The sequence below is a fragment of the Elgaria multicarinata genome, chromosome 6 (assembly GCF_023053635.1).
Source record: "Elgaria multicarinata webbii isolate HBS135686 ecotype San Diego chromosome 6, rElgMul1.1.pri, whole genome shotgun sequence".
Taxonomy (NCBI): Eukaryota; Metazoa; Chordata; class Lepidosauria; order Squamata; family Anguidae; genus Elgaria; species Elgaria multicarinata.
In genome coordinates this window covers 100,631,523-100,658,574 of record NC_086176.1, presented here as the reverse complement: position 1 = coordinate 100,658,574, position 27,052 = coordinate 100,631,523, and the positions used below count along the sequence as shown (strand labels likewise).

The following is a 27,052-nucleotide window of genomic DNA, read 5'->3' as shown; positions in this document are numbered from 1 at the left end:
CTGTTCACTTCTCTGGCACTAAACTCCTGCAGCCCCCATCCCCACCCCCGAAGAAAGCACATGTTACTCACGAGGAGGATCTGGCTCCTGCTTAGACTTGTAAAAACAACCATATACAGAAAGAAGAAATAAATTATTTTGCTGTACACCACTGTTTTATTTTGGGAGCTTGCTGAATGCTATCTCCTGCTTCGTTTATTTCAAAAGATTTTAAACCCGCCATTGAGGGCGCGCTGTTACCTCCCAAGGCAGCTTACAATATTAGAAAAACATGGACATAGATATTGCAATTGAATATATGTAAATGCACGCAGCAGCAGCAGCAGCAGCAGCGAATGATTTTTAAGCATCAAATGCAGACTGGGCCAAAGGAGTCTCTGGTTTTTTTAAAAAAAGCCAGCTGTGATGAAACCATACGTGTCCCCGGGGATTGAATTCCAAAGGTGTTGAGGCACCACTAAGGGCTTCATAGGATAGTAGAGTTGGAAGTGGCCTACAAGGCCATTGAGTCCAACCCCCTGCTCATTGCAGGAATCAGTACCCAGCAACCAGGGCCAGAGAGTAAAGGTTGGCCTTCACCCAAGTATGCTGATACTGCCACCTTGTGCATTGGTGGTACGGTTTTGCCTCCATAAGTATGATCAAGTAACTAATGCCTGAACCTCAGAAATACTCTACAGCTATAATAGATGCACTTCTACCATTGGCTCTTTCCCTCTGGCACAGAATCTATGTTGTAGCCAAGGCTTTTCATAGCTTCACCCCGACACACACACTTTTTTGAGAAAAAGTTAAAATCCTATTTGGTGGGGAAACAGGCAGCTCTTTCACATCCCCAAGCAAAACAGCCCGTTTTCCTTTTAGAAATTGTCGCGTGAACTCTCCTCAGCTGCTGCAGGCTAGGACACCACAGAGGCCTCCTGTGTTTTCCTAGACAATTCCACATCCAGCAAGGGAAATATATGCCAAGAAGTACTGCTTTTTACATATAGCTCTTGCCAGAGCAAAAATGGACACGGGCCAATTAGATGCTTCCAGCTGTTTAGAGAAAGGCAGGACCCTGCGTGGCAACGGCATGCCCAGTAGTGTCTCGCCCGGCAAGCCTGTCGAACAGTTCTAATTTGCCAGCTGCAGCGTTTTAATCACAGGAATAGACGTCCTTTGGCAAGAAGCTCAGGTACCGCTCCAGCACAGCGCACTGGGAACACTATTTTGCACTTGCTTTTCTTTCCATATGTCTTGTTAAAGCTGCAGAAAAGACTCCCACGGCAAAGTCTGCATCTTGCTTCGTGATGCACAGTGGAGGTTTAATTCTAAATGTCTAAAGACAGAGAAAGCCACGTTAGAAGTGGAAAAATAAGTAAAGTGCTCATGAAACAATCTAGTCCTGAGTCTTACAGGCTTGACCCCATGCCCTCAACTGAGGAGCTTCAAAGGGATCTCTCCAAGCTGGGAGAGTGGGCATCCAAATGGCAGATGCTGTTCAGTGTAAGCATAAGGTGATGCACATTGAGGCAAAAAAAACCAAAACCCACCCAACTTCAAGTATAACCTGAGGTGTACAAAATTATGCATGGTGTGGAGAATGTGAGTACGGAGACATTTTTCTCCCTCTCTCAAAATATTAGAACCCAATGGGGTCATCCCATAATAATAATAATAATAAATTAATTAATTTGTTACCCGCCTCTCCCTCTGGATCGAGGCGGGGTACAACACAAAAATACCATAAAATACATACAACTAATTCAAATGTTGAAAACCAGTGCATCATTAAAAGCAGCACACCATTAAAAAAGGCATCTTAAAATTCAATTCCCTTCAATTCCCATGAAGCTGATTGGTGGGAGTTTGAGGACGGATGAAAGGAAGGACGTCTTCAGGCAGTGCATAGTTAAATGCATTCACTACCACAAGATGTGGTGATGGCCACTATGGATGGCTTTAAAAGCGTATGGATGGCTTTAAAAGCAGGTTGGATAAATTCCTGGAAGAAAAGGCTATCAATGGCTACTAGTCCAGATGGCTAAGTGCAACCTCCAGTATTAAGAGGCAGTAAGCTTGTATGCACTAGTTGCTGGGAACTTCAAATACTTAACAGTTTGTTACACAGAGGAGGGCCAGGATCTCTTCTCGATCCTCCCAGAGTGCAGGACACGGAATAACAGGCTCAAGTTAAAGGAAGCCATTTTCCAGCTGGACATCAAAAAAAACCTCACTGTTAGAGCAGTACGACGATGGAATCAGTTACCTAGGGAGGTTGTGGGCTCTCCCACACTAGAGGCCTTCAAGAGGCAACTGGACAACCATCTGTCAGGGATGCTGTAGGGTGTATTCCTGCATTGAGCAGGGGGTTGGACTTGATGGCCTTGTAGCCCCCTTCCAACTTTGCTATTCCATGATTCTATGAACATGGGTGGGAGGGGTGCTATTGCACCATGTCCTGCTTGTGCGTTTCCCATGGGCAGCTGGTTGGGCACTGTGTGAACAGAGTGCTGGACTAGATGGACCCTCGGTCCGATCCAGCATGGCTCTTCTTACGTTCTTGTGCTTTTAACCACTACTGGGTTTCTTGTGTTCAAAGCTTCAGTGAAAACATGAATGGCCCAAGTCTCAGAACAGAGAGAAAGGAAAAGGTTTTTGCAATGGGTGGCACATTTCTTTAGTACTGTAGATCAAAACATCTGGCAGGCCACAAGTTACCCGCCCCTATTCTATGCGATTAATAATACGTCGGTGTTGCAACTGAATATATTACAGGCTTCATGAGTCTAACAAAACCGTTGCGCACCTGGAAATGTATTCCTCCCTTTCCAATTAGCACTCCCATGTCTTTGCAGTCTTCCATGATCTCATTCATCTCTTCGACTGGAAGTGGCTGACGAGTTTCCTGTGAAGAAAGATGAGGCTTTAATTTCTTCCCCCTCTCTCGATTCTTTTGACTCCAAGCACATGAAAGAAACTAATAAGATACAGATGGAAACAAAGCCTTTGATCACCAGCACTGTGGTGCTGGACGGATAAAAGCATCTTTACCCCAATCCTTTGTGGTGTTCCAGAAAGCCACAGCTTTGGACAGAAGAGCCTTGACCAGCATTGGACGCATCCTGAGCAACCAGCACCAGCACAGACCCAGCTCCTCTGCTCTGCCACAAAAGGGCTGTGCAAGGCCTGGCTGCTCAACAGCCTTGCAACAACACCACTGCAAAAAGAACGAGCCTCCAGCCGTATTCCTGGTTCCCTGAAAGCAAGGGCTCAGGATTGCAGGCTATGCTACCAGTGGACAGACGCTACCAAAATGCAGGTGTGGGTTTAGGCTGTGTTCAGTCCTTACAGGTGGGACCCAGCATCTCTCTTCTGTGCACCGAAAGGCTCCGTTCACAGAAGATGCCTGCCCCGTAATAGAGCACATCCCATTCAACAGGGTACCCCAACCTGGATGTAGCATTTCAGGCGGGGCAGGAGGCTGGAGGGAAATACCATGGGGGGGGGGGAGAGAGTTGGAAAGTCTGCTTCCATCAGCACAGCAGCAGGTATCCTGCTCCATCCAGGATCCTCTCCTCTGCTCTGGACGAGGGCTCAGGCAACATGGGACAGGCGGCTGGATCACAACTTGAGATCTGAGTTAATTTCAGGACCACGGACAGCAGTCCTGGAGACGGAGTACTGGCCAGCAACTGCAGCGCTGGACTAGGAGCAATAGGCAGGATGTTTGAAATACGCCCTTCGGGTTGTATCCAATGGTCCTTCCACGAGCACAAACATCCAGCCCCTGGTGGAAACCCTGCTTTTATTCTTGTGCCAGGACCAAATCCAATACTTGGATTCTGCTTGCACAAGCTGTTGAACAAGCCGTTCTGCAAATCTTTGCTCAAGCCATTGCACAGACTGTTCTGCAAATTGTTTCACAAGGCACCGCACGACCCGTGACTTCATTAGACGAGGTGTTGGATGCGCTAATTGTGCTGGTTCTGATAACGGCTGCGCAACTGCTAGCACTACAGCACCAACTCTTGTAACTTTTCTGGTAGCATAGTGTTGGAGATCACCCAGAACTAGCCCACCGAGTGCAAGCAACACCTAGTCAAATGAAGACATCACGAATTCTGAAGCACCCTTGTAAAACAATTTGCCATACAGCTTGTGCAAGGCCTGGCACAATTTCCTGTGCAACGATTCCTACGATGTGAACTTGCACAATTGCTGGTGCAGCGGCTTGCACAATGGCTTGCACAAGCAGAAGCGAAGTGTTGGATGTGACACTTGCACAAGGATAAAAGCAAGGCTTCTGCCACCAGTAGAAGCTTTGCCCTGATGGAAGGACACCCTTGAATGCAATCTTTGTTTTGCAGCAGTGCCAGAGTGGCTAAAACTGACCTATAGGCCAAGGCTGCTTATGCCACGATACATATATTCCTGACCTTATTCTTGACCATCTCTACGCCAATGATAAGCCCTTTGCCACGGACGTCTCCGACGATTTCAAACTTATCCCGCAACTTGGCAAGTTCTAAGAGCATGTGGGTCCCCACGTCCTCGCTGTTTTTCTGCAAGCCGTCTTCTGCTATTGTCTGAGCACACACAAAACACAGGCAGGAAACCATCACGTCCTCTGAAATAGCACTAATCAGGCACATTGAACTTTAAATGAAATGCAGAACACATGAATTTAAACCGTTACGGCATTACTGCTATTCATGTTGGAATCCTGGAATGGATCCTGTTTTGTATTTTCCACTATTTTTACGGTTACCCAGGGACCTGGCAGAAGTGAGGATTCAGCAGAACACTTAAAGGTCAACGATGCAGCTGGACTCTAATTGTATAATTGAATTATTGCCTGGGACTGTATTTGCGTTAATTGGTCAATTAGTGATTGCATCAGTTGTACAGGATTTATTATAAAAGTAGCTCTGTTTTGTAAGGTACCTCCCCTTATCTCATGTTACCCCAACTCGATGTATGCTGTGTAATTTTGAACGTCTGTGAGTATATTTGTATATAAGTGCCAATTGCTAAATTTATTTATATCTGTCAGTAAAGGATTACTTTTAAACTTTACCAAGAAATCCTTTGTCTCATTGTGTTTGACTGTTATAGCTGAGCCGCTGCTTACTATTGCTGACAAATATTAGTTCAAGCCTGTACGGTCCAGACAGGTTAATGAGTTTCAGAACTAACACTCTGAACATCCTGAACTAATAATTTCCCAACAATTTAATGTTTATTTTAGTAGGAATGACGGAAACATTTGCTATAGAGAACATAGAGAACAGGGGCAGGGAACGTGCAGCCCTCTAGATGTTGCCAGACTACAACTCCCATCAGCCCTAGCCAGCATAGGCAGTAGTGAGGGATGATTGGAGTTGCATCTTGTGTAGGTGCCTCAGGACACCAGTAATCATAGCAGAGGGCTGGGGTGGAACAAAAAAATCAGCAGTGATTGCTAGGGATGTCTGTCACTTGGAAAGCTGGGGGCTTTTTTGGGCTCAACAGAGCTCCACAGCGTGTACATTTGCCATTTGCATTTGCCAGCCAAGTTGCAGGCTTCTCCCCCAAACACCGGGAACTTTTTGGCGCATTTTGTGAATGAGTGGGTTGAGCTGAAATTTGCTCAAATCGCCCCCCCAATTTGTGCAAATTCAGCTGCAATTTGCACAAATTGCTTCTAAATTTGTGCAAATTCAGCTGTAATTTGCACAAATTGCAGAACCTGCAAAAAGAAAAAAGAAAAAGCACTCAAAATGCTTGGAAAAACTGCAAACTGCCCCCGACTTGCTGCAGATTGAGTTGGGTGCCAAAGTAGGAACAGGAACAAAGCCTGGGGGGTGGGGGGGTGGGGGGTGGGGGCAAACCTAGGAAAAGTCATCAAACTCCACCCCCAAGTGTATTTCTACATCATTCCTAGTGACTGCAGTTTTAGAGGGAGAAGGCAAACAGCTGCTCATAAATAATCTCATATGAAGAAGTAGGATGCCATAATTTCCTTACATCCAGAACTGCAGACCCAACCGCACAGGCCACAGCGTTCCCTCCAAATGTGTTGAAGTGGATGGCTTGAGCCAAGGCCCCGGCGATCTCTAAAACCAAAGTAGGTTAGTGTTAAAAACCAAAGTACTAAATCGAATCATTAAAGACAGTAGCCAGGACTAGGTCCTAGAATCTAGGACTGGGGCAAAACATTGCCTGTGGGCCACATGAGGCCTTGCCCCCCCCCCACACACACACACGCCACCCCATGCAGTTCCTGCTGCACCATCAAATTTGGCAGAGACCAAAAAACAACAACAACCCAAAACCACTGGATTTTTTCCCAAACAAAATGGCAGCATTAGCATTACAAAGCGCCCAAAGTGTCAAATTTAGCTTGTTCTGAAGTTAAGTTTGACCCTTTTAGTGGTCCATAGCAGCTATTGAGCACTAAACAGGTCAAATTTAGTGTCAGAACAAGCTAAGTGGACCGTTTTATTGCTCCAAAGCATCAGTGCTGCCATTTTGTTTTTTAAAAACAATCAGATTGTTTTCAGATGCCCTGGGGACTGAGCCGTGATCCACGGAGTGTGGTCCATGAGGGGCAGGGGGACCAGTAGGGCAAAAAACACCCCATTCAGTTGCCCCCCCCTTCCTAGATGAAGCACAAAATGAGGCACCGTCGCCCCACAACAAAAATGGGACTGTAAAGGTGTATAGGATTGCAGCCCACTATCCAACCACTCGCCATCACTCCTCAGTGGCCATTCACCGGGATCCAGATGGCCAAAATCAAGAACGGTGTCTGAGCATCTCTCAGGCCATCAAGAATAAGGAGGTTGCGACGTGTCTTCTTAATATGGGAGATGAAGCTCCACACCTCCAGCATAAAACATTTTAAGTACGAAAACCACTTGTACCTGCTTTCGCGACAACAGCTGCCATGGGAAAGCCATTGCCAATTCCCTTTGCTGTGGTAACGATGTCAGGAACCACGTCATGTCCTTGAAATCCCCAGAAATGGCTGCCTGTTCGGCCAAACCCTGTCTGGACCTGCAGCAAACAGGCAGGAAAACAACTGCTTTTAGAGTTTAGGGCGACTTCACACAGGACAGATCCCCTAGACAGGCACAGGGCCGGCGCCAGGAACCAGCAAACTGCCAGGGCACATGGCCCTGAGAAGGGCCCCTCCTTGCCGACCCCTAAGACCCACCACTGCCACCACCTGGCGAGCCCTGTCAGCAGGAGGCGCCAAATGCCTGTCTCTGATGGGGGTCCTTGTGGAGACTGAAGAGGTGCCCCAGGAGATCGCCTGTGCCGCAGACAATCTCCCAGGACACCTCTCCTCAGGAGCAGCTGCCTGAGCTAACAGAGGATGGACAACTGCTCCGGATGAGAGGTGTCCTGGGAGATCGCCTGTGGCACCAGTGATCTCCTAGGACAGCTCTCCAGTCTCCACAAGGCCTGGCTCTGAGGAAGGACCCCATCAGAGACAGGAATTTCACAGCGGGTGGCAGCAAGAGGCTGGGGTTGGTGGCGGCAGCACAGCTGGGTGAAGGGGGCGGGTGAAGGGGGGAGGGAGGTGTGTGAACGGGTGGGAGGTTGGGGAAGTGAGGCGAGCAGAGGGATACGGAGGGAGGGAAATGGGCAGGAGGAGAGGTGGCAGGAGGGGGCTGTTAGGCGGCAGCACAAGCAGGGAGAGGCGGAGGCAGATCATTTTAGTTATTTATTTATTTGCATTCTATAATGCCCAAAAGCTGAAGTTTTCTGGGCACTTCACAAAAAAATTTATGCCCCCAACATACAACATGATAAAACATAATATAAACACTTTAAATGTCTAAAATGGGAGGGGGGAACAGAGTAATAAAAACAGCAGCAGGATGTAGACTTAAAAATACAATAATACATTTAAAACACAAAATGGAAAGACTAAAAAGCCTGGGGAAATAAAACTAAAATCTTCGCCTGGCGCTCAAAAGACCACAGCGTAGGTGCCCTGTGAGTCTCTCTGGGGAGGGCAGTTTGCAAATGGGTGCCACCACTGAAAAGGCTCTCCCCTTAGTAGCCACCCACCTTACCTCACTTGGTGGGGGCACCCAGAGGTGGGCCTATGAAGATGACCTTAGGGTGCAGGCAGGTATAGATAGAAGGAGACAATTTTCAGATAACCTGATCCCAAGTCATTTAGGGTAGGGCATCAAAGGTTAATACCAACACTTTGAATTGGGTCCAGGAATGGACTGGAGGCCAGTGCAGATCACGGAACACTGGTATAATATGATCATATCAATTAGTCCCTGTTGGCAATCTCACTGCCCCATTTTGAATCAGTTTCTGGATCATTTTCAAAGGCAGCCCCATGTATAATGCACTGCAGTGATCCAAACGAGAGGTTATCAGAGCATGGATAACTGTCACATCTCTGTCCAGCTGAGTTATATTTAGTATATACTGCTAGTTTTACCCTACCCTGTGCCTGTTTGGTGCATTCTCTTCCCCTCCTTATTGTTTTATTATGATTTTATTAGAATGTAAGCCTATGCGGCAGGGTCTTGCTATTTACTGTTTTACTCTGTACAGCACCATGTACATTGATGGTGCTAAATAAATAAATAAATAAATAAATAAATAAATAAATAAATAATATATCAGCCTAAGCTGGTAAAAGATGCTCTGCACCACCGAATCCACCAGGGCCTCTAGTGACAGTTCTAGGTCCAAGAGCACCCCCCAAACTACAAACCCGATCCCTTAGGGGGAGTGCAACCCCCTCTAGAACACCACTTAGTCAGATGAACCACCCACTAACAGTACCTCAATCTTGTCTGAATTGAGTCTTAGTTTATTGCATCTCATCCAGCCCATTACCACATCCGGGCACTGATTCAGAACCACCCCTTGCATCACCTGGATTTGATGAAATGGACAGATAGAGCCAGGTGTCATCCACATATTGGTGACACCTCAGCCCACATCTCCAGATAATCTCCCCCAGGTGTTTCATGGAGATGTTGAACAGCATGGGAGATAAAATGGAGCCCTGTGCAATCCTATCATAACTGCTAAAGCACAGAACAATAATCCCTCTTCACCACCTTCTGGTATTGGCCGGGTCATCCAACTAGAAGCAGAACCACTGCAACACAATGTGTTCAGGCAGCATGCTAAGCCACGGTGCTTAAGCATTTTGAGCTAAACATTATGGCTTAGCATGTCATGTGAACCATTCCTAACTATGGTGGCTACATAACCACGGTTTAAAATGCTCACTAAACATTTCCTGCAAATGGGTTAGTGGCCTAATCATGGCTTAGCATGTCGTTTGAACAGGCCCAGTACCTCCGACAGCCAGCTTAGGCAGCCTATCCTGAAGGATACCATGGTCAATGGTATCAAATCCAGGGTCTCACCCCCACCCCCAGTCATTATTTCTGTGCAGGACATCTTGTGTACCGGGTGTGTACATTGTGACACATGATGTGTGCACAAAGGCATTTCGCTCCGTGTTGGAGAAAGGGCTGCATTGCACACATGGAAACTCCTGCACCCATATGAGGCTTGCCCCATTCATTCAGTGTCCAAAAGCATAAGGAAATGTCTATGGATCGGAGCAGGCATCTCAATGCGCACACTTTTCGGCCAGGGACTTATGCTCAGATACTCACTTCATCTGCAATGCACACGCCTCCTTTTTCACGCACCAGCTGATAAGCCTCCTTCAGGAATCCCTTGGGATACTGCACTGCGCCATTGACACCCTGCCAAAAGTATACATTAAAAAAGGCATTGGACGGACCCAACGGCGCCCTTATCATAGCAGAAAGTGCTTCGATTAGCGCAAGTCAGGGACTCAATTTTTACTGATTTCCCTTAACTACTGCAGCCCTCTGCACCGTGTTTCCTTCTGTTCAGCTCCAGAGGAGCAGATTTTCAGGGGTGTGTGTCAGGGAGGATCAGCAAATCGGTTGCCCTGACTTGTAGAAGCAGAACTACTTTCTACTAAATCAAGGCCAGCTCTGGATACAATCCATTCTATTCAGCACAATGTAGAAGGCCTATCCAGTGGAATTTTAGGATGTTTTTAAAATGTTTTTAGGATGTTTTAACAATGTATATTATGTTTTAATTCAGTCTTATGTATTTTATATTTACTGATGTTCCCCACCTCGATCAAAATGGAGAGGCGGGTAAGAAATAACAACTTCTTCTTCTTCTTCTTCTTCTTCTTCTTCTTCTTCTTCTTCTTCTTCTTCTTATTATTATTATTATTATTATTATAGAATATGAGGGGCGTACCTAGGTTTTGGCCATAATTTATCTGAATCGCTTCCCTTTACTTTCAGTTGTGCAAAGTATCACAGTTTTGGGGGGTCCTTGGCCAAGGCCAGGCAAATGATGAACTAGTCAACACTATAAAAGAACCCTGAAGAATTTGCCCAAACGAAAATCGCTTACTTGAATTGGCTCAGCAATAAATCCAGCAATTGCCTTTGGAACGCAAGTTCTGAAAGTATCTTTGAGCTGCTCAATGTACTGGTCCTTTGCCTGGCAAGCGCCTGTATTGAAAACAAAGAAAACAACATGTTCAAATGGGATAAGAACCAAGGATGCTAACACTGGAGAAATAAATATCCACCTTGCACCTGGGAAGCTGGCAGGATGCACACTTTCAGACCCGGCAAACACACATCAGCCATTTCCCCCTCTTTCCCCTACTTGCATCTTTAAAACAGCCGTGGAAAAATACCTTCAGAAGCAACAGACATTGCAATTGTAATCACATCACAGATAAGTGAGCTTGTTACCACACCCAATTAGTCATTTTATGTTTCTCCCATATGTGATTTGCAGCAGCAAAATAAGGCCACGATCCTACACACTCTGGGAGTAAACAGACAAGATTGCATTGCCTGCCACTCCTTTTGAGCTTTCCCTACTCATTTTTAGAAGCTGACTGTCCATTACCAAAAGTTGTCAATGCCCGTTTTTCTCAGCCAAAAATGCTTGAACGCATACCCATACTCTGGCACACGTAGGTACAGGTTTTCAGTTCCAGGTGACATTGAGATGGTAGGAAAAAGGAAATTATTATCAGCTCAAAGATACTTTCAGAACTTGTGTTCCAAAGGCAATCGCCGGATTTATTACTGAGCCAATTCAAGTAAGTGATTTTCCTTCGGGCAAATTCTTCAGGGTTCTTTGACAGTGTTGACTAGTTCATCATTTGCCTGGCCTTGGCCAAGAACCCCCAAAATCCTGGATCCAGCACTATGATACTTTGCACAAGTGAAAGTAAAGGGAAGCGATTCAGATAAATTATGGCCAAGATCATATTCTTAGTATTGGCGTTGCTGGAAATTGTCCCGTATGGTTTTTCGTATCTACTTCTAGCATTTCAATGCTTTGGTTATTCTGTTCTCATGCCCCTTGATGTCCATATACGATTTATTCTGTAACTTTGTGTCTTGTCCTTTCGGCAATAACCCAGCAGTTCATGGCTACTCTTTCATTATTGGTTGAATAACTGGTTGAACAATGTTGCCCACACCTGCAATAAGGGCAGTGCTGAGTGTTGTACCATGTTCAAACTCTAGCGTCCTTCAGTTAGAGGGCATCATGCATCAATGCTGGGGGGAAAATCTTGGTGAACCACTAGCTGAACTAATAGACTTGTTCTGTACATGGGGGCTGTATAACGTTCACATGCACCAGGCACTTGGGAGTTTACAGCAACATTTTTTCTCATGAAACCAACCTGGAGAACAGGTGCATTTTCGGATAGTTTGCACTGGGGAATCTCGACAATGGCTCCCTCCCCAGGGGCCAGAAAAAACATCAGGCAACATGGTCTGAAAAGTACAACAGAGATCCAGAGATTTCAGAAGTTGCTGGAACACGACATGTTTAATGTTTAGCGTGAATTTGCCAGAATCTTTTAAACTAAATTCACAATGGGAGGACAGAACTGGGATGGGATGGGTGTGGGTGGGAATAAAATCCTACACTTCATCCTGAGTTCATCATCCATTTGAAAACAGTATGATTTAAAAAGAAAATGCATAAATGGTGTAAAGATTGACTGAACTGATGGTTGCTGTCCTTTATCATGCCTTTACATTCTCAGTTTTGCAGCTAATTAAAAGATGGATCAAGAGTGCATAACTCAGAAATTAGGACCTTTTTGCAAAGGTTTCAACACATCAGGGCAAGGCGGTGGTCAAATGGCTCACAGTGGGTTGTTGAAAATATACCACTGTGTTTTATATATCTACTTACAACAGCGGCAGCAATTAAGTCAGTCCCTATACCGAAGGGATGTTAGAATAGCCAGCAGCAGGAGAAACAGAAAATAAGCCCAGGGTCATGGGAAAGGAGAAAACCATGGTGGAAAGTGCCATCTGTGAGACAGAACAAATAACAGAAACAAGGACACTGATGCCAACTTAGTATCGTTTTGAGAGGCACCAGAATTTCAGCAGACTGGAGATAATTCCGCTACAATCATTTCTTCTCTAACAGCCCAAATTTCCATCTGGTGTATGAACTGAACGTTGGGAATACATCCTTTTTTTTTTTTAACACAAATTATTTTTCGCAGAGTGAACAACAGAACATTCACTAATAGCCCTCTGTCTGGCGATAAAAAGGTAAGCGGCATTTATAATTTCCAGAGAGTTATCCATATTAGTCTATTGCAGTAAAAAACAACTAAGAATCTTGTGGCACCTTAAAGACCGTCATATTTATCCTGGATTATGCCAGAGTAAATTTGTTGGTCTTTAAGCTACCATGAGACTCTCTGTATTTATAACCAACCGAAGTTTGTTAAATCCTGGGTTGTTGAGAATGAAGTTCTAGTTCTCACTGCCTGACTGCTCCTGCTCCTAAACAACCAAGGGATTCTCTGGCCATGGCCTATATCCTGGGACCGTCCCGGGGTAGTCCCTGGCTGATCCCTGGATCCCCTGTGTGTCATTTAGATGAACAGGGATGACCCCCAGGATATAGGACTGGTCTAGCCATGGCCATAGTCCTTTAGTTGTTTAACATGACATCTGAACCTGGAACTGTACATTGCTGGGGAAGGAACAATGAAGGCTTGAACAAACCACGGGTTACAAGTCCAGTCTGTTCCTCCAACAACCTCCAATTCTGGGTTCAGATGTCAGTGTAAATAACAGAGACAGAGGCCCTTTCTACACCTAGGGTTATCCCAGGAAAATGGAGAGATTGTCCCTGCCTGCTCCCAGGATCCCAAGTGTGGCATTTGGATGCACAAGGATGATCCTGGGATACAGGGCTGGTGTAGACATGCCCAGAGTGTCCCTGGGTTGCTTAGCTAAGCAGGAATGGGCAGGAGCCAACATGCTTGCTCCCGCTTGTTCATGACAACTCGGGGTTTAAACAAACCTGAGTAGTTATGACGTGCGAACCAGGCCAGAGTCTTCAATTGAAAGTTGAGCTACCCTCTCATTTTGCATGATAAAGATTTTGGCATACCCAATAGTTTGCACGTAACATCGGTATGATTTTTATTTTTATTTTTTTTAAAAGTTCACTTTCTCTGTTACGAAAAACACTGCATAGAAGTGTCTAGTATTTGAATTTAGAAAAATCAGGCAAATAAGATGTTCATTACGCAACAGATATTTCACAAAGAATGCAGCAGCAGCCTGAGACTCAGGAGACCTGGGTTCTAGTCCCTGCTCAGGCGTGAAGCTTACTAGGTGACTTTGGGCCAGTCACTGAATTTCAGCCTAACCTACGTCACGGGGTTGTTGTGAGGATAAAATGGAAAGAAGGGAGATCATGTACCTTACCTTGGGCGACTTGGGGGGAAAGCGGCATGTAAACGTAACAAACAAACAAGAAACTCACCGTTTGACAGCCAAATCCATTAGCAATGCCATGCTTGTAACTTGCAATGGAGGTCAAGCCCATTATGGAAGGGCCGGACCCGTGGTAACTGCCTCTGCAGAAAGAACACGACACTGTTTTCAAGACCTTCCTATTCATCCTCCCTGCTAATGTTACAAATCAGAATTTTATTTGGAGCTGCAAGGGTCCACAACATAAGGAAAGCCTAAAGGAACGCCTCCTCCCATATGTACCTGCCCGAACCCTAAGATCATCTTCAGGGGTCCTTCTCCGTGAGTCCCTGCCAGAGGAAGTGAGGCAGGTGGCTACCACATGGAGGGCCTTCTCTGCTGTGGCACCCCGGTAGTGGAATGAGCTCCCTAGAGAGGTTCGCATGGCACCTCCGTTGTACTCTTTTCAACACCAGGTGGAGACCATTTTATTTTCCCAGTATTTTAACATTTTACCATCTTAGTCTTTTAACTTTCCTGTTTTAAATCTGTATTTTAAATCTCTGCATTGCTGCTCGGTTTTATTCTGGTTGTACTTTTCTATTGTGGTTTAAGCTTTATATTTTATGCTGCACCTTACAGTTTTAATTCGGCTACTGAGTGGTATAGAAATCATAAATAAGGGGGGAAAGCAAGCACTTGAACTTTATTAGGTCCTGATAATTCTATTGTTTAATGTTTTTAACTTGCTGTTAAACTGTTTGAAATTCTGTTTTATATTATGTTTTATCATGTTGTGGACCACCAAGACAGCTTTTGCTATTGAGCTGTATAGAAATGTAATCAATGAATGAACTGCGCAAAAGTCACCCTCAGAATCCAGTGTTCAAAGCAAGCCCTAAGTAATGGAATATTTTTTTCCAGGTTGTGTATTCCCAACAACTCAACTTCACCAAACTAGCATCAACCTGAGAATATAACATCCAGTCATCTGGATAAAGAACTTGATTTTTGTTCGAACAGCCATGCCCGAAGAAGAGATCTATGCAGCTCAAAAGCTCACGTCCAGGAGTTTGACCATTAATTGGTCCAGCAAAAGATCACCTCATTCAGCAACAGCAGGGGTGGGCAGCTTGTGGACCTCCAGATGTTTTGGCCTCAGGGTGGCCATTGTCCCTTCATACAGACAACAGCTCTCTATTTGGCAAAAGCAGGCCAGAGGCCTGTCCTCTATTTTGAAGGCAGCCTGTGTTTGAAGGGCTGCCCAGGCCAATTCCAGTTTAAAGATCAAGAACTATCAGAAACGAGAGCTGGGCCTTGGAATTGCCCATCAAGAGCACCTGGACAGCAGACTGAGCAAGGCACACAGGTCACCTGGTCATAAACTTCCACACTATAGTGAGATGCACTATATTTTTTATTTAAATTATAATTATTTCTACATTTGTATCTCTCTCTATAAATTAGCACATGCGATTTTTATCCAGCTCGGTGTCCTTTTGTCCTCTTTTTGGTGAAGCACGTCCTCTTTTTTGGCGATTCACACGTGGTCATCCTCTTTGGCTTGCAACTCCCATGATCCCTCAGCATTGGCTGTGCTGGCAAAGGCTTATGGGAAGTGGGGCCCAAAACATTTGGAGAGCCACAAGTTGACCACCTCTGCCTTACAGGGAGACTATCAGATCAGGAATAGTCATTATTGATAGGCTCTAGACCTTACCTGTCAATTCTGTTTCACCCTCAGTTTCTGTTTAACTCTTAAGACTGGGGTCACGCAAGCCAGGTTATGGGTTGAATATGTGTTGAGTGTGGGTTGTCGTTGAACCATGGGTTGTTGCTGTATTGTGGGTTGTTGCTGAATTGTGGCTTGTTGCGTTGTGTGAACCCATCTGTGCTAACAAACCAGTGTTAACTATGAACAACCCACGAAGAGAATCCACAGTTTGTTGTTGGATTGTGAACTGTGGGTTGTTCACGGTTAACAAACTATGATTTGTTAGCATGGCTGGGTTCACGTAATACAACAACCCACAATTCAACAACAGTTCACGGTTCAATGACATGCTTGGATATATATGTGTGTGTGTGTATGTGTGTGCTGTCAATAGAAATGTAATAAATGAAATGAAATGAAATCTGCACTCAACCCATACCCTGGCTTGTTGTGTTGTGTGAACCAGGTCTAAGGCACATAGTAAGAAATGCATTTGCAATAAGTATTTCATATGGCAGAAAGCTTCTAGCTCCCATTAGTGGATCAGCAATCGGCATAGCAAAGAAATAGATTATTGCTGAGCAGCATAACCATATGTTCTGAAAAAATTGATGGGAATACACAGATGATATTTAGTTTCAGTGGAATTAAAAGAACTTTGCACCAGATCAGCAGAGGAAGGTGGCAGAGCAGAATGCTTGGAAATAAATATCTCCGAGCTAGTTATGGAACAAGGGTCATCAAGTAATCCTTTCATGCAACATCGAAGCCGCTGAGGAAAACAAATCATACTGCACAGGACATAACTACCTCAAAGAAATGAAGTCAAAGTTGCGTGTAAAAACTCTTGCCATCAACATTGCCAGGTCATTGGCTTCTGAACCACTATTGGTTAGGAAAACTACCTGAAACGAAAATTGTAATCAAAATGCAGTGTTAGAGAGAAGCCTGAAGTAACCACATATCTCATTTTGATACGCAGTTTCCAATCCAACAAAGTGCAAGCACAAAGACCTACGTCAACCATCCCTTCTGAAATTTAATGTTTGCATTTTAAAAATGGAATTGCATCTCTGAATGACTGTTCTAGCTCTCAGATTATTACAACTCACAAATTTTAAACTGAAGTTTTCCAAGGTAGAAATCGGCATACCTTTAAGGGATCTGGGAACAGCAATGTCAATTTCTCTGCATATTCATGGATTGTTGGGTGCAGATAGATATTGCTTGTGTGCCACAAGCGGCCGAGCTGTTTCTGGGCAGCCGCTGTTACTTTCCTGGATGTGTTAGAAAAAGTAGTAATAAAGCCAATTTACAGGAATATCACTCCCTCCATTACTGAACTCAGTATCCCCCATGCCGACAGGAATGGAGCCGAAACAGAGCCACAGTGAGAAACCAAAGGAACTCCGACTTCCGAAGTACAAAAAGAATCTTTTCTAAAACCAGCAAAATGTGGCAAAAAAAACCCAGCCCAACCCCACTACAATTGTAACTATTTCTACATTCACACGTATACAGCCCAATTATGCAAATTGGTGCTCTTTTCTCCTCCTTTTTGAGGGTGATGCATTACATGGTCACCCTAGAGCCTCTTGTCTGTTTAATACAAATTTAACAAAAGCACCCTTCATACAAAATACATCTTAAGCAACTATAACAAAAGCAGAAGCTACTGTGCTGTGTGATAAGGACATAAGAACTGAGTGCTGGATCAGTCCAAGGGTCCATCTAGTCCAGCACTCAGTTCACAGTGGCCAACCAGTTGTCAACTAGGGACCAACAAAGCAGGACACGGGAGCAACAACGCACTGCCACCTACCGGTGGCACCAACTGGTATATATAAATTTACTGCCCCTGGTATTGGAGGTTGCACTTAGCCATCACAACTAGTCGCCACTGGTAGCTTTCTCCTCCAGGAATTTATCCAGCCCCCTTTTAATGCCATCCATAAATTGGTGGCCATCACCACATCTGGTTGTAGGGAATTCCATAGTTTAACTATGCGCTGTGTGAAGAAGTCCTTCCTTTTATCTGTCCTGAATCTCCCACAATCAGCTTCATGGGAAGACCCGGGTTCTAGTATTATGGGAGAGGGAGAAAAATGTCTCCCTATCCACATTCTCCACACCATGCAACATTTTGTACACCTCTATCAGGGGCGTTGCTAGACGTACCGGGTGTTCCGTCGTTGAGGAGCGGTGAAAGCGGCTTTTCCCGTTCAGCCGTGACGCCTCATCATCCACACCTGCCTTCGATTTGTGGCGGAAGTTTGCGCCGGTTGTGCTGCTGCCGCCGCGAGAACGGTTGCGCAGCCACACCGGCCTGATTGCCGCGGCTTTTTTTTTCGCTCGCTGCACGGTTTGCGCACGTCCGAAAGACCGCAAACTTGCGCAGCCGTCAGCGATGCCGCCGCCGGCCCTGGCGGCGGCAGCGGCGGCAGTGCCAGTGCCAGCCGAAGTGCTGCTGGTGCTGTTGAGGGTCAACATTGATGCGCTCACTTCCTGATGGGGGTCGTGGCGGGTGTCATATGACCCGAGGTCAATCGTCTGCATGGCCACTCTGTGCCTACATCTCCCATCATGCCTCTGAGGTGTCGGCGGCGATGATCGCCTCTGTGCCCTCTGCCCCATCCCAAGGAGCCAACCCACATCTGGCCGTAGCCATGGCAGCAGCCCACAAACAGCTCTGCCCTCTGCCAGCCTGGTACCCACACTAACAGGCAGCGTACAGCACCGCCATTATGCGGCCACGGTAGCTGCCCACCGCAAGGAGTCACCAGCCACTTTTCCGGTCCTCCGTTCCTGCGCAAACTGTCACTGGGGAAATAAAAAAAAAAAGCCGCTCCGCCGCGCTGCCCCAGCTGGCGGACTGCGCGCAAATGGCGGAGGCGGCTTGACCGAAGCCGCTGACCACTCCCCCTTAGCACGCCTTTTCCTGACCAGTGCCGACCGCAGTGACCTCACATCCTCCCACACGTACTCCGAATTACCGCGGGACAGCAGGAAAAGGCGTCCTAAAACTCACTTTTTTAAAGTCGGGAGAAAGAGGCTTCACCGCGGGATAACGGCGGATCCTCGTGAACGTCATCTGGAAGCCTCGACGTGACTGCGGAAGGTAACGCGCGCTAGAGCCTCGTCTAGTAACGCCCCAGGTCTCCCCTTAGCCTCCTTTTGCTCAAGCTGAACAATCCCAGCTGTTGTAACCTTCCCTCGTAGGGGAGATGTTCCAGTGATGGTATCGATGTGCTCACTTCAGGGTGAGCCTTGGGCCTAAACACATATTTCTGGAACCATTACAGAACATTCAGAAGCTAATGGAGCAGCAAGGCCTCAGCTTAAACTTATGCTTTCTAAATCCTGAAAAACAGCACATGGTTTTTCAGTGGAATGTCATATGGGGATTCCCAGAATATTTGTACCAGCCAAGGGCAAGTACTTACTCCCAGTAGATGGGCATTGACAAAATAAATTACTGTGAGTAATGCACCTAAGGAACAGTGATATGTAGTTATTCCACGATTATATGTGAAAAAATCATTCTGACCTGGATATGCATATTGGGTACCACACCTGAGGGAAGGCTTCTTACGAACGTTCTGTTCTAGTCTGACCACATCTGAAGGAAGGTGTGCACACAGCTCACCTGGTTATGAACTTTGCTACAAGGGCGAGATGCACTGCATTTCTATTTAAACTACAGTAATTCTTTCAAATTTGCATAAAGTAGCAGGTGAGTGAGCCCTTGATTCAGGGTCTGGTTCCTGAGTTCACCTTTCAGTTCCATGACCTGATGTAGCTAGTGAGATGTTTCTTTACGTAACAGCGTCTGCAAGAATGTTAGGATCTCCCAAAGTCTCTAATTGCACTCTTGTCACCTGGACCAAGCCTCAAGAGACCACCTGTGACATCAGAGTAGATCAGCCAATGATAGCAAGAAGGGATATTATTTATTTAATTGATTTAAAACATTCTTTGGCCTCCTTTCAAGGCAGAATCCTTCCCAAGGTGGCTTACAATAAAATACATAAAATCAATATTAAACAAAATAAAATATTAAAAGCAATAAAAACATAAACACAATAAAATAGCAATTAAAAACAATAAAAGCCAACAACAAAACCAGCAAGAACAAGAATCACAATAGCAGTAACAACAGTGCTCATACCATGAGAAGGCCACAGTAAAATAAAATGTTTTCAAGGCCTTCTTAAAAGCCTGCAAGGACGGTGCATGGTGGACCTCCGATGGGAGTTTGTTCCAAATGTGTGAGGCCACTGCAGAGAAGGCCCTCTCCTGTGTATTCACCCACCTAATTGCTCTCACAGGTGGACAAATGGGATGCAACATCTCCATCAGCCGAGATCCACTGTAACACTGGTACAAGTCCCCTACTAGCTTGGAGATGACACACAGTGCCCATTGGCTGTGATCATGCTAAGCAGGAGTGGTGTAGTGGCTAAAGTGTTGGACTGGGAGTCGGGAGATCCAGGTTCTAGTCCCCATTCGGCCATGGAAACCCACTGGGTGACTTTGGGCCAGTCACAGACGCTCAGCCCAACCTACCTCACAGGTTGAGGATAAAATGAAGAGGAGGTGGAGGATTATGTACGCCGCCTTAGGTTCCTTGGAGGAAAAAAGGTGGGATATAAATGCAAGAATAAATAAATAAACTTGTGGCCCTACAGACATTCTGGACTACAGCACTCGGCATTGGCTTTGCTGATTAGAGCTGATGGGAGTTGTGGTGCTCCACATGTTTTGGCCTACAAGTTGTCCATGTCATGTTAAACTTTTGATATTAGCTAGGGTGACCATATGAAAAGGAGGACAGGGCTCCTGTATCTTTAGTAGTTATATGGAAAAGGGGATTTCAGCAAATACAAAAGATGGCAGGGCTCCTGCAGCTTTAAATGTTGTGATAAAGAGGGAATTTCACCAGGTGCTGCATGCATAGAAATGACACCTGCTGACATTCCCTTTTCTACACAACTGTTAAAGATATAGGAGCCCTGCTCTCGTTTCCATGTGGTCACCCTATTTTGGCCGGAGGGATGAACCACATACTTACGGGTGGCAGTGACCCAGGCCGACAGTGGCAATTCCAGCAAAGAGATCAAGGTACCTCCGTCCTTCAAAGTCAAACAGCCACTGCATGTGACCCTGACAGATCAGCAGTGGTTTCTTGTAATAAGTGAAGAGTGCTGGGGCAATGTTCTGTTTGCGAATCTTCAGCATATGCTCATAGGGATAGGACTGCAGGCAGGAAATTAAAAACAAGATATATTTGTGGTTTTATTTCCATTCTAAAGATGTGACCCGCCCTCCCACCCCACCCCACCCCACCCCACCTACACACCTATCATAGCCGCATAGCTAACAGATTGTATAGGGCACCATGAGCTAAGGTAGCTTTGACTTTTGCATGCTGTGACAAACCTCTAACCCTGCAAGGTAGGACAGACTGCAAGAAGTAGCATCACCACCACTCACATGTGTTCTTAAAATGAACCCTATCCTGCTCCTGTTAGGAGACAGGCTTATATGTTGTCTTCTTTTTTGAGAGAGAGAGAAATATAGGTCCCTTTTTTTCCAGAGCTTCCTTTAAACTCCTTCATAGCCAGGCTAGCATGTTTGCCAAGCAGTCCAGTGCACGGATAAGGGCCACTTCTCAGACTGAGCAAGAAAACCAAAAATTGGGCTCCCGGGAAAATTCTGCTTCAAAATAAGATGTGTGGTCCTTGCATGCTGAGTTTTCAAGGGGGAAAAATTCAGGGATTTTTGCCACCACAGCAGCAAATTCAGCAAAGGGACAGAGGGCTGGTGGTATAAAAATGGGAATGCAGGGGCCTGCAGGCTGCATGTTGCCCAGCTGTTTCAAAAATTAAAGAAACATCAAACTAGTACTCAACTCTCAGAACTGTAAGAGGAATTCACCAAAGAGGTGGGGGGCTACGATGAGGCTCACCTGGACTCTGAGCTTGGCTTTTTGCTAACGAGGAGGACACAAAGGAAAATCTGAAAGACCGAAAGTATTGCTATGGTGCTGGACAATGCCCAGGAAGGGAGATTCAAACTGACCAATCAATAGCCTGGTCATGCATCCTCCAGGTGATCTCTGCAGGACCTCATTTACACAAGCTGAGTTGGCCTGGAAGGGTTGTGAAACTGTAGGTTAGTGTCTACAGCTGCCTGGTTAAGATATTTCAAGAAAAGGCAGGAAGGCAGGCCAGCAGGTGGGGAGAAGACATGTGGATTCATTACACCTGTTCGTCTAGGCTGAGTAGGAAGCATCTAGCACCTAAATAGCAAACTGCCCCCACTGAGCAATGGAGCCACGCTACAGAAATGCATTGGTTTGGATCCAGACTCAGGCTGTTGCATTTAGTTCCCATTGATTTCAATAGGATTCAACTGCAAATAACTTATGGCACAACCCCACTGAGTTCAATGGGACTTACTCCCAGGCAAGTGTCTATAGGATTGCAGCCTGTGTTTTGATCCAACTCGTTTCTACGCATTGTGCCCAGAACTTTCCTGGGGACTAGTAACACTAGGGTGAACCTGGTGAAATTCCCTCTTCATCACAACAGTTAAAGCTGCAGGGGCTATACTAGAGTGACCAGCTTTAAAAGAGGGCAGGGCACCTGCAGCTTTTACTGTTGTGATGAAGAGGGAATTTCACCAGGTTCTCTATATATACAAATGACACCTGCTGAAATTTCCTTTTCAATACAACTGTTAAAGATACAGGAGCCCTGTCCTCCTTTTCATATGGTCACCCTAAGTAACACAGGAAAACACTAAAAAACGGCTTATCTACACAGAACTAGCAACTCACCCACGTACCTCATATTTTTCAGGTAAAAAGTCACAGGGAGGCATTTTTGATTGCCAGCAGAAAGAGTTTCTCGGCTCCTGCTGACTATATACCTCTAATTGGAGGGAGGGAAATAAAAATGATTAGAATGATCAAAACTTTTGAAAGGATTTGTGGCGTTACACCCCACAAGTCAGTTCCCAAATGTATGTCTGCAGTTTGTAAGTCTGTGGTGAATTTAGAATGTTGGCCTGATGTTAGAATGTCTTGGGAGGGGGAGGAGTGATATATAAGGGAATGACTGAGGGGATTGTGAGAGGCTTTTTAGGTACTCTTAGAGTCTTTAGTGCTCTCTGTGTTTAGAGTACTTAAGTTCTGGGCAATTTGAGGTTCAGTGTAGAGAGTGGTGTCTTTGGAGTGTGGTGTGCACATAATTGATGTATATTAATCAATACAGATAATAAAGAAAGCTCAAGAGTGATTGTGTGAGAGAAAGGAAAGCTTTCACTCATGTGAATGAGTGAAAGGATTGGATGAAAGGTTTCAAAAAGGTTTTTAAATGTTTTATTTGAAACAAAGCTTGTGAACGTTTAAAAATAAATTTTATTTTGTTTTAACTACCACAAAAATCCCATGTGTCTGTTTGGCATTTATCATCTGAAGTTTACACATTTAGCACCCACTCTGACAATAATTCACCTCAGCACATATAACTCACAGTGTATTACTTTATATATTGAAATCCTTCTCCATTTAACCCCTTTCTCCACATAGTTTGGAGGAAGGTGGTTTTTATCCCTTGTTTCAGGTGTATCAAGCGGCGGTGCTTGGCTTGAGCAGGGAGTAGCCGCGGCCAGGCTTGGTGTTCAGCGCCTGTGTTGTGGCAGGATTTTCCAGCATTCTCGCTTGCCTGGTGAGCTTCCATGCACATAGGAGACAGACCATGGGAATGCGGCAGGGCTGGTGTGTTCTCCCTCTTCATGTGTTTGAGCAAGTCCAGCAGGCTCTTGTCATAGAATCATAGAATAGCAGAGTTGGAAGGGGCCTACAAGGCCATCGAGTCCAACCCCCTGCTCAATGCAGGAATCCACCCTAAAGCAACCCTGACAGATCAGTGGGCCACTGCTGGGTATGAGCCCTCAGGAAGCACCCAACCATGCCTACCCTTGACACCAGCCCTGAACACAGCTGCCCGTTAATTTTGTGCCAACTCTGGAGCAAGGTGACAGATTGGCTCTCCCACCCTAGAGGCCTTCAAGAGGCAGCTGGACAGCCATCTATCTGTGAGGGATGCTTTAGGGCGGATTCCTGCATAGAGCTGGGGGCTGGACTCGGTGGCTTTATAGGCCCCTTCCAACTCTATTATTCTATGATTCTATGATCTTCAGGGGAAAGCCCTGGGATGGGTCCAGAATGGCTGCTGTGTCCCCTCGTCAAGACAAGGCCCTGATCTACAACTCCTCACCACTGGCTATGCTGGAAAGGGGGACGTCTATTCAATGCCACTTTACCTACTGATTCTCCCCACAGCATCGCTGCTACAAAGTGGCATTGATAGGGTTACATGGCAGGAGTGACCATGGGCTGTCCAGCCAGGAAGAATCGCAGTGCCATTGTCAGATGGCAGCAATGTGCAGCAAATATCGAGGGAATGAAAACTGCGAAAACTTTTTTTGGTTTGTTTTCTGGCAACTCTGCAACACAGTAGCTTTCAAAGCCTGGCGCCGCTACAGTTCATTGAATTTATGTGTTACGCATCGTAACTGTTCTTATACCCATACTGCACTGGGATATGCCCCTAACTATGTCCACTCTCTTAATCCGAACTGAAGCCACCATCAACAGACGAACAAGCAACTGTGGTGACATCAGAGCAATGTAAAAAGTGGCGGTAAAATGACACATCGAAAAAGTGAAGCTTCGCAGCGAATAGCACGACACGGCTGCGAGTTGGTGGCTGCGTCGTATAAACAGCAGGGTGCAACTGTGCAGCCACAACTGGTTATATAGAGTGTACAGATAAGTCTCAGGGCTGATGGGAGATGTAAGCCAAAACGTCGGGAGGATCTGAAGTTGCCACCCCTGCCATACAGGATTGCAGCATTGAGAAGACTTTTGTATGCAGCAGTCAAGAAGTATTGATCCGTGGGTGGGGGGAATAGACACGAAGCCTAGTTTATGTGTCCGTCCAAACCCCACCCCCACTCCATGTAGTGGAGATTCTAATCCAGAAGCACGGGTTGGTTCAGGCCAAATGTTCACCGAATTCAGCATCTCCTTTCCCACGCTGCACTGTCACGTGTTTCAAGGAAGCAGGGAATCTGATGCCCAGAGGCACCAGCTTCCAAGCCTGATGTTTTTGCTGTTCTCCCACCCCACCCCCTTCTAAGTTTAGTATGAGATATATACTTCTTCTGAACATGGACATGTGATTTAGCCATCATGGTTACTCTAGCAGTCGAAGAAAAGACCTATCTATCCTCCATTAATATGTCCAATTCCCTCTTAAGGGTGCAACTCTTATAATGAAGAGGGGGCACTCTTCTTCTGCACATTTAGACAGAAACCTGCATAGGATTGCACCCTATGTCTCACTGAATACAGCCCCATTTATTTCTGAGTAAACAATACACAGGATTCGGCTTGCATAACACACACCTAAACCAAAGATGTGCTTATCTCAGACCTCTGGGATCTCCAACTGGAGTCAGATGCAACAGCCGGCTCGGGGCAAATAATACCTTAGTAGGGCGCAATCCTATTCATGTTTAGAGAGAGAAAAGTTCTTCAAGTCCCAAGATTCCCCAGCTAGCCATGCTGGCTAGGAAATTCTGGGACTTGTAGGACTTCCCACCCCCACCCCACTGACATTGGAGCCCCCAGCCTCCACTGCGTCTACCCCTGATCTAAGCCAGTAACCTTCACTTTCCATCTTGTGACAGGGAGTTCCATCAGTTAATGATCCTGCCTTTTGTGTGTTCAATCCGGTGCCTTGCATGGGAAGCGCAATGCAACCAAGAGCAGTTCGTGGCTATTCTGGATTAAAGAAAGGAAACAAGAAGAAAATCCTAGATTCATGACCACAGCATTCCCCTTTTTCAGACGACCCCCTCGCCGCGAATGAACGCGAGGAGCAGAGGAGGGTCAGGATCGGCCCCACTAACTCCGCCCCTGTACTCCCGCGAGGTCTTTCACCCCGCATCCATCGGTTGTCTGAAAAGGGCTTCGGGTGGCGTAAACTTGATGCTGTATTTAAATAATGGTTGGGTTTCTTGCGCGCGGGGCTGGTGGTGTCTTTTTCCACTCGCGTGGAGAGGAGGGAAGCGACGCCACATCCATCGTTGCTTCGTCGTTCTCTCGCCAGGAAAGGCGGGGGTGGGGGGAGACACCCTCTCTTTACTTTTCCCCGTTGGGCGAGCTACACAGAAGAATGCACTCTGCACACTCTCAGAGGGACACTCTTCGCATTCCTTAGGGTAAATGCTTTCAATCCGAGTGCTAAAAAAAAATCTTCCAGATTCCGGCTGGTGAGCTGCCCAGGCGCAAACTCTTTGTCTGGGTGGTCGCCAGTGCCTGAGGCGGGCAGCGCCTTCTGTCTACCCCCCACCCCCCGTTTACCTCTCCTAAAGGGGAGCCTCGCCGCGCTGGGTCTGTTCCCGGCCAGGAGTCGGGGCAGGCGGCTGAGAAGGAGCCCCACTTCTCGCTGAGCCATGATTTCCACCACCCGCGTAGCAGCAGAAAGGCAAAAGAAAGTCGTGGACTTTAAGACCCACGCGGGCCACCAATGGGGGGCCGAGCTGGAGTCACCGCCTCCCCTCAGGCCGCTCCGTTAGCTTCGCGTTGCTGCCACCCCACCCTCCGACTGCCTGGCCCTCAGTTGGACCAGCTGCCCATTGGAGTCCCAGCATGTGGAGGCTGGTGGCTCCGATTTCCGTGGGGCAATGAATCCATTCTGGATTTCAGTACCAGACAGAACTCTAAAGGAGTTATCCAAGATGCTGAACTGTATCCCCAAAATGGACCCAGCAACTTGATAAAAGTTGCAATGCTCCTAGACTGGAACACATGTATTTGTAGGGCACAGAAACTGGAAGCTCTGAAAAAAAATAGTCATAAAAGAGTAGTAGTTTGGGAAAAAACACAATATTGAGGACGAAATAGCATCTGCATGTGTGTGTGTTTTATGTGACCTGGATATTAGATTACTGGTACAAAATGCTGGGACGGTGTAAAAGCCGGAACGGAACGGAACAGGCCGGAACAGCCCCATTATATTAAAAAGCCATACCAAAAACAGTGGCATGTGTTAGCAACAATTGAGAACAATATTTTAGGACTAAAACCATACCAATATTATATCACTATTAACCCCAAAACTCCCAAAACGACGCCCGGAACAGAATGGGATGGCCGGAACGGCCACTAGGGAACGAGCGATACCAACCAAACTCAACAGTCATGCATAACTAAATGGCAGGGATGCAATAAGCCACAAAAGTTGCCCCGAAACCACGTTCAGATACCCGTTCCGGGCAAAAACACGTATTGCGCAAAACGGGCCGTAACGGCAGCTTCCCAATGAGGAAAGTCAACCAAACTCACCAGATGCACATAACTAGGTGGGACAAAAATAGAAAGCTCCAAAAGTTGCCCCGAAACCACGTTCAGATACCCGTTCCGGGCAAAAACGTGTATTGCGCAAAATGGGCCATAACGGCAGCTTCCCAATGAGGTAAG

The 27,052-nt window shown here is 46.1% G+C and overlaps 2 protein-coding genes across 2 annotated transcripts in view; one reads left to right on the top strand and one right to left on the bottom strand.

Moving 5' to 3' along the window:
* RAI14 (retinoic acid induced 14) overlaps window positions 1-27,052 on the top strand; it is a 269,841-nt gene that overhangs the window by 187,264 nt on the left and 55,525 nt on the right. The window lies entirely within an intron of this gene.
* Window positions 134-26,069, bottom strand: AGXT2 (alanine--glyoxylate aminotransferase 2). Its single transcript, XM_063128157.1, has 14 exons — window positions 25,934-26,069; window positions 22,345-22,430; window positions 20,567-20,751; window positions 16,649-16,772; window positions 16,306-16,400; window positions 13,852-13,945; window positions 11,729-11,822; window positions 10,429-10,529; window positions 9,639-9,731; window positions 6,891-7,023; window positions 5,992-6,080; window positions 4,422-4,571; window positions 2,792-2,890; window positions 134-1,321 (listed from the first exon to the last, which is right to left on the bottom strand). The coding sequence occupies exons 1-14, from the start codon at window positions 26,025-26,027 to the stop codon at window positions 1,208-1,210; spliced, it is 1,551 nt and encodes a 516-aa protein (XP_062984227.1). The 5' UTR covers window positions 26,028-26,069; the 3' UTR covers window positions 134-1,207.